Below are 7,513 nucleotides of genomic sequence, written 5' to 3' on the forward strand. Positions count from 1 at the left end.
TCCACACCTAGGTATTTTCGGGGATTAACCTAGGAATTCAAAACAAGGATACGCGCCATGATTTAAATGTAAAATTTATACTAATATCCTAATGATAATCATGCGTGCAACGTTAATTATTATAATAGATGAACATAGTATTAATATAATAAAAATCAAAGCATTTTCTTCCGTTTTCTAAAGAATTCATTTATTGTTTACATTGTATACAACGCAATATCGTCAATTGTCAAATAAACTGAGAAAACGATCCTTCAAAGGTAGCCGTTCAATGTCATTCAACATAACCTCTAAAAACATTTAAATACACGCATTCTCTTAGTTTTTCTAAAGTAGCTAGTAATTACTTAAAAATGGTGAAACCAAAAAAGCCGACCCTTAAAATGCACAAAAAAGCGAAACTAGCGAAAAAGTCGTTTAAGAAAGCGCCAAAAGGTAAACTGTCGGGTCCAAAGAACCTGAGAAAAACCCCATTAAACCTTAAACCCGAGCCTGAAAGTAGTGATAGTGAGGTTGAAGAGTTCATGAATGAACTTGAGGACTCAGACAATGAACTGAGTGGTGAAGAAGTAGAAAAGAGCTCCTCAGAGGCTGAAGAAGAGTTAGATGATGAGGAATTGGCAGAGAAGCATAAGCAAGACCTCATAAAATTGAAAAAAACAGATCCTGAGTTTTATAAATTTTTACAGGTAAAATTTGTTCATTTACTGTAACAAGTGAGTTTGTATGTCAACAATAGATTGTGAGCAGGAATATAATAACAAATGAGGCTCTCCATTTTCAATAGTTAAAAATGTACTGGCTACACTAGCCAGAACATCTTGCACATGTTTCTTATGTTTTGCCATGCGCACCATTTGTTCCTGACTTTAAGTTCTTACTCTCTGTTAAAATTATATGTTGATTCTTTAAATCCAGTCAATTGTCTTAAAATTTAAAATTTCTGATAGGAAAATGACAAAAAGCTCCTTCAATTCTCTGTTTCTGATGAAGAAGCTGAAGACTCAGACAAAGATGAAGAAGAAGATTTCATTCATAGACCAAATGAAGACTTGGAAGTAGCCAGTGATGAAAGTGATTTTGAAGTAAGTTTTGCCACTTTGGAATCTAAAAATGTAAATTAATCATCATAGGGAGAAGACAAGGAAGAACAAGAAGCAGACTCTCGATTGATTTCATTGAAAATGATAAAGACCTGGCAGAATGAGATTCAAACTGATAAAAGCAATAAAACAATTGCAAAATTATCTCAGGCATTTCATGCAGCTCTTAAGATGATTACAAAAGATAGTGACGAGCTTGATGATGATTCTGTAAATTTTAAAGTTGAAGGTAGTTTTTTTTATGAAGTTAGAAATCAATTATTTCCAGTCTCTTTTAGGCTCAGCTGTTTTTAATGCAGTCATTCAGTTGTGTGTCTTACATCTGGGGCCAGCTGTAAGAAAATTTCTAGGACTTCAATCAGGCTCAAAACAACCTCCTCATAAGTGCAAAAAGTTTAACAAAATTAAAGGAATTTTAAAAACATATTTCATAGATCTTTTAAAGGTGGGGATTATTTCTTGCACCTTTAAATTTTGATGATTAAAAATTGTTTTTTTGCAGCTTTTAGTAGGTGTAACGTCTTCAAACATTCAAACAGTTGTCCTCAAACACCTTCACTATATGAGTCCTATGCTGAATTCGTACACAAACATTACAAAGTCTATTTTAACTAAATTAATTCGAATTTGGGGCACTGCTGAGGATTCAGTCAGGGTGCTTGCATTTTTCTGCATTTTACGAATAGTTAACAATCAAATGGCTGGGACTTTAGATATCTGCCTGAAGTCAATGTATATGACTTATGTTAAAAACTCAAAATTTGTCAGCATAAGTACCTTAGCCTCTATAAACTTTATGAGACGGTCTTTGGTTGAAATGTATACCTTAGATTTGAATGTGGCTTATTCACATGTATTTTTGTACATAAGGCAGCTGGCAATTCATTTGAGGAATGCAGTAACTGTGAAAAAAACTGAAAATATTCAATCAGTGTATAACTGGCAGTTTGTCAATTCTCTTCGATTGTGGGGAATGTTACTGTCTGCCACACAAAATAAACCTCAAATGCAACAGTTAGTATACCCATTTGTGCAAGTTTGCCTGGGGACAATTAAATTGGTACCTACAGCTCAATATTACCCCCTAAGGTTCCATGTGGTACAAATTTTAATTGATTTTACTAAAGAAACTGGAGTTTTTATTCCTGTTTTGCCCTTTTTGTTAGAGGTAAGTTATAAATCCCTATAATTTTGGATTTCCTAAACTTTAATTTCAGGTGTTAACATCTCACAATTTCAACAAGAAACATCAAAAAATCTCAATGAAACCTCTTCATTTTACATGCGTTTTGCGCCTTTCTAAATCGCAACTGCAAGAAAATGGCTTCAAAGATACAGTTATAGATACTATTTACTCTCAACTTCTGGAATACCTCTCAATCATGTCGCATACCATAGCTTTCCCGGATTTAAGCCTTTTCTGTGTGTTACAGGTAGAGTCAGCTATTCCATGCCTCTAAGAAATTTTAGATTTGTTTAATTTCTAGATAAAACAATTTTTAAAGAATTGCAAAATGTCTAACTACAACCGGAAACTAAAACAAGCCCTTGAAAAAATTGAACAAAATTCACAATTTATTGAATCTGAACGGGCGAAATTGACAGTAAATTTAATAGACTTGAAGCAAATTGAAGGGTGGGAAGCTCAAATTAAAGTCAAAGGCACACCTTTAACTGCCTTCTATGAGTCCTGGAGTAAAATTAGGAACATGAAAAAGAACAAGGAAATAACCAATAACCATATTCTTGGGGATTACAAACTTCCCCTGTTAAAGAAGCATGAAAAGAAAACTAAGAACAGCTTAGAAGGACCAATCGAGCTCTTTCCCAGTGACTCTGAAGATGAAGAGGTAGGTTTGGAGAAGAAGAAACGAGGGAAAAGAGGAGGTAAAAATGTCACCAAGAAACCCAAAGGAAATGTTGTTGATGAAATGGATGTTAATGATCAAGGAGATGTGGTTGAAAACATTTCAGCTGATGACTGGTGATATTAATAAAGTTTATTCCTGTTTTATTTTATTTTATTATTCAGTGATTCAAACTGAAGTTAATAGAGTAAGTTTCTCATTCAGTTGTAACTGAGTTTTAATAAGTTGTGACAAAGTAATAACCATCAACAAATCCTTAACATTACTGTTGAACATCTCAGAAAACTGTTCTGAGGTCATATGTGGAACTGAATTCACCAAATGCAGTAACTTTCGCCCAACTTCATTGTTAGCTGGTACTCTATCTGCAAGTACATCTTCCACATAACTCAGCACTTGATCCAGTAAAGAACCCATTTTGCTACCAGCCTCGGCAACCTGCTGTAAGTCCATTGCAGGATTAATTTTCCAAGCTCTCCCAGAAGGTCCAATAGCTTTTTGACAGAGTTGAATTCCAAAAACCTCTGGGTCATAACACTGGATTTCAACAGAGATTGGTGTAAACATGCAGCCTTGTTTTCCATTTGGCACTCCAAAGTTGACGCAAATATAAGCTTTCAGTCCCATTCTACCTCCTTGAAGACTAGTGTCTACAGTTAAATGGACTGGGTTTATGCATTCTCTGGAGTAATATTCATGGATTACTGAGCTATGATTGGTGACCTCGTGTCCTGTGGCCCACCATCCTACAATGGCTTCACTGGAGTTTACTCGGCGGTTCAAGTCATAGACGTCCATGGCATAGGAGAGTTCAGCTTCTACTTGGTCATCATACTCCTTATGGGGGACACAAAAGCAGTTGGTAACCTCCACTATTCCTTTGTCAGAAGTGCCCAAGAGAGTTCCAATCACCCTATAAGAGTCGGCATTGCGTCTTTCATACGCGTCTACTATTTGATATAGGACCACCGGATGGACTTTGACTCTGAGGTTTAGGGCCATAATTGCTGAATTTTAGAGTCAAATTTTGATTTTTATTTAGGTATTTAAGAAAATTACGAAAATATTTCACTTTTCGAAGACTACACGTTTTTGAAGGTTAGAATAATGATTCAAGAAAGAAAGGAAACGTCATAATTGACAGAAATTATACCGATCTTACTTTATGCCCTTAAAATGCATTATACAGAAAAAGACGAGAATAGAACCTGAGCCATACAAAATGGATTATAATTTTATCTTCATCTAACTCACGACGTTTATATGAGTTAAACGATAGCCGCAAAATGTGAGATTAAACAGATCATATGTTCCTAATATTTACTTTATTGTTTGGTTATGATTTCTTTGTTTAGAGTTTTTTGTTTTAATTTGCTTAATTCTTTAAAAGTAAGTTGTGTTTAATTTTATACACATAAAAAAGTAATAAATATGGAAACAAATCTGGATCGAGTAATGGAAGAAATGTAAGTATAAGTGCATAGAGAACAAAACATGAAAGAAGTAATTCCAAACGATGTTAGATGCAGCACCAATGGAGTTCTTGGGTGTGTGTTTGCTGATCAACAAGGTCTATGTATAGGAGGTAAATAGACTAATATACGTTCTTAGTACATAGATCTCTCGTTATTGTTTTGACTTAGAGTACTCCATTCAAACTAATTGCCACAAAATGGCTACCCTTCTTTACTTGTCATCGTTTCACTAATGTGTCAAAAAAGTAAACCTCACTTCTGGTGGCTATTTTGTTGCCAAATTACTCACAGAAAGAATTTATGAACCAACCATTTATTAATGATGTACATTATATAGTTTCTTATTCATACATGCACTCAAACATAGAATCAAATCCCAATTTCTATAGCAAAAGGAAAGGCTTCAAATGAAAGTGCTGGGTGCATCGCAGCCATGGCCCACCAAGTCTCAAAGCTGGAGCCTCAAAATAAAATGCCAATAATAACACTAGAAAATGATACTCAAACTTGTATAATCCAGAAAAATGGAGCTATCACTGGGGCAATTTATAAAAATATGTAACAATTCTATTTAAGATATAAATCTATTAAAGTACCTCTATATATATATTCAAATTAAAACAATTTTGCTTAATAATAAAACATCAATATTTATTTAATAATGACACCCAAATAATCATATTTTTCTTCTCATTAATCAGATTTTGAAGATACTTGTTTATATTTCTCATAACCCAATCGCAACAAACTTTGGTTTTCAAAAGACCATACTGCTATTGTTATTATTAAAAAGATGGTCCCAATTCCTATATGTAGAATCACAGAATTAGACAATAAATAAACCTAAAAATTCACTGGTGAAAATTATTCCAACTTTGCTCGCGTCGCATTCATACCTCACTATACTGGGTGCACACACCAGACAAAAACAATGTTGCAATGAACTTGGAAGTGGGCACCAATCCTTCTAAAGGTCTGTAACCAGTTTCCAAATACTTGTTCTTAATAAAATGCAGACTGTGTGCTATCCTGGCCCCCATGTTAATACAGTTTGCTAGTATAAACCCAACTGGCCCCAGAATGTTGGTTAACAAATAAGAAATTAACAAAAATGTTATTGAGAACACAACCATCATGTAATTGTACTTGTCCAGTTGCTTATTATTCATAGTTGCAAAAACATATGCTTCAGTCACTCCATTAATTGCCAATAAAACTATGGCAAAACAGTGAAATTGCAGTAATGTTGTTGGTAGGGTGGTCTCCACCAATTTGTTCCCTCCATATAGATAGAGTAATGTGTAGCTGTATGACTGGCCAAAAATGACTACAACTAAACCAATGCTTGTGACAACTCTGCAGAGCTGACTCAGCACTTCTGCTGCTTCTGCCACATTTTTCTGTAAATGTATTCATCTGTGTTTCTGCAGGAATTTTTACAAAACTTACCTCTTTTTGTTTCTTTAGTGGTTCATCTCTGTGAATCATTTGAGTGAAGTAGAAATAGGCAGATTCTTCAATAGGGCGGAAAATAAATCTGAAGAGCAAACTTTAAATAGGAATTGCACTTTAATGAGTAACAACTGAGAATACCTAGCAGCCAAGCTTCCCAAATTATTAACAATATCATAAATTGACTGTTGGCTGAAAGTCAGAACTGGAGATATTGTCATCACATATCTCTCTCCTTCAGTGAGCACCTGCTTTATAACTGATTGCTTTACAAAACTGACTGTCAGGACTAGAAGTTTTTTATCAATGTTTTTATCCTGCAAGGCATTTAACCCTATTAATTGCTGATGAAAGATTTTTGTCCCCTGAAAATCCTACCTCATTGAACATAAATCCTGGGAAAAAATTCAGCACACTCCTAAAAGGGAAATCTGCCATATCTGAATATAATGGATCAACTTTGTCTTTATTGTCACTCCTTTTGAAGCTGTTTAAATTTGGAATGTACCAGGCAAAAAAAACATAGTACAATGCACAAAATAGAACTGCTGAGAATATTTGAGCAAGAGAGAAAGCGTGTATGGCCTCATTGGGGTAAAGAACCACTAAGTACACAAAAACAAAGGTCCTTCCTAGAATGTATATGCTCTCTATTACTATCTGCAATAATTTATTGCTTCAAGATCTTTTTTCAATTTCATAGATGTGCAATACCTTAAGCTTGACAAAGCAAAAGCTTTGAGCTACCAAAACAGCACTTTGTGTTGCCTGTTCAACAACACATGAAGCCCCTATAGCATAACATCCCATCTTATATTGGTGAAAGTAAATTTCATCCGTAGGGCTTAGAATATTAATCCAAATGTATACGAGTACCAAACCTAATGCAGCTGATAAAGGTACTCTACAAAATTGCCATGCTTAGCAGAAGGGTTTAAAAGCTACAACTTACGACAGCCATATCAAATTAATAACTTGAGCCCAATTGTGCGACTTGGCATTGGTGAGACAGGCCTTTAAAAGGGGCTCTTTTGATAGGAATAGTATTGTAGATTCTAGTAAAAGCAACCGCACATTCATGATGCCCAGTACATCTTGACCTACAGTGCGGATTATGAAGGCATTTAATATGAAGGAAATGCATCTAAAGAGAATCTGTAATTTGTTTTCTGTACAAAATTTTCGGTGAGTTTGAAGCTGTTTGGTACCTGGAAAATAATGCTGAAGGAAGCGTTTTGTATGCTGCTTTTGAGTATGTTTCGAGTCATTTTTAATTGATGCGGTTCTTGGGGTTTTGAGGGAGGGAATTACTTTAGATTTGAAGCATATTTAGAGTTTGATTCGTGATGTTTTTCGGCTTTTAATAAAGATAAGAGTTGAGGTAACTGATTTGTCGATTAGCTGTTTTATTTTTTGGTTATGTTAAGGTTGACATGTAAAAAGTGTGACATGATTCTATGATTAATAGGAATGAGCTATTGTTCATTTTACCCATATTTATCAATTTACTTGATATTTAAAGCTTAAAGAGATATAAAATTACTACTTTCTATAGTAAGCCATAAGGTAAGTATTGTTCTTTTTTATATAATATAATAAACTTGGCTTTAGTCAC

The 7,513-nt window shown here is 34.4% G+C and overlaps 3 protein-coding genes across 3 annotated transcripts; 1 reads left to right on the plus strand and 2 right to left on the minus strand.

Moving 5' to 3' along the window:
- Positions 1-322: 322 nt before the first annotated feature.
- Noc2 (Nucleolar complex protein 2) lies at positions 323-3,174 on the plus strand. Its single transcript, XM_066405288.1, has 7 exons — positions 323-689; positions 951-1,085; positions 1,134-1,332; positions 1,382-1,548; positions 1,606-2,271; positions 2,321-2,536; positions 2,591-3,174. The coding sequence occupies exons 1-7, from the start codon at positions 354-356 to the stop codon at positions 3,089-3,091; spliced, it is 2,220 nt and encodes a 739-aa protein (XP_066261385.1). The 5' UTR covers positions 323-353; the 3' UTR covers positions 3,092-3,174.
- eIF3f1 (eukaryotic translation initiation factor 3 subunit f1) lies at positions 3,111-4,092 on the minus strand. The gene has a single exon (XM_066405305.1). It carries the CDS (start codon positions 3,971-3,973, stop codon positions 3,140-3,142), a length of 834 nt encoding a protein of 277 aa, XP_066261402.1. The 5' UTR covers positions 3,974-4,092; the 3' UTR covers positions 3,111-3,139.
- An 849-nt stretch (positions 4,093-4,941) lies between these two features.
- Positions 4,942-7,304, minus strand: LOC136409788 (man(5)GlcNAc(2)-PP-dolichol translocation protein RFT1). The gene is made up of 8 exons (XM_066391575.1): positions 7,107-7,304; positions 6,851-7,053; positions 6,613-6,802; positions 6,277-6,558; positions 6,040-6,215; positions 5,896-5,983; positions 5,343-5,846; positions 4,942-5,289 (listed from the first exon to the last, which is right to left on the minus strand). Exons 1-8 carry the CDS (start codon positions 7,164-7,166, stop codon positions 5,140-5,142), a joined length of 1,653 nt encoding a protein of 550 aa, XP_066247672.1. The 5' UTR covers positions 7,167-7,304; the 3' UTR covers positions 4,942-5,139.
- Positions 7,305-7,513: the final 209 nt, after the last annotated feature.

Source organism: Euwallacea similis, chromosome 1 (assembly GCF_039881205.1).
Source record: "Euwallacea similis isolate ESF13 chromosome 1, ESF131.1, whole genome shotgun sequence".
Lineage (NCBI taxonomy): Eukaryota > Metazoa > Arthropoda > Insecta > Coleoptera > Curculionidae > Euwallacea > Euwallacea similis.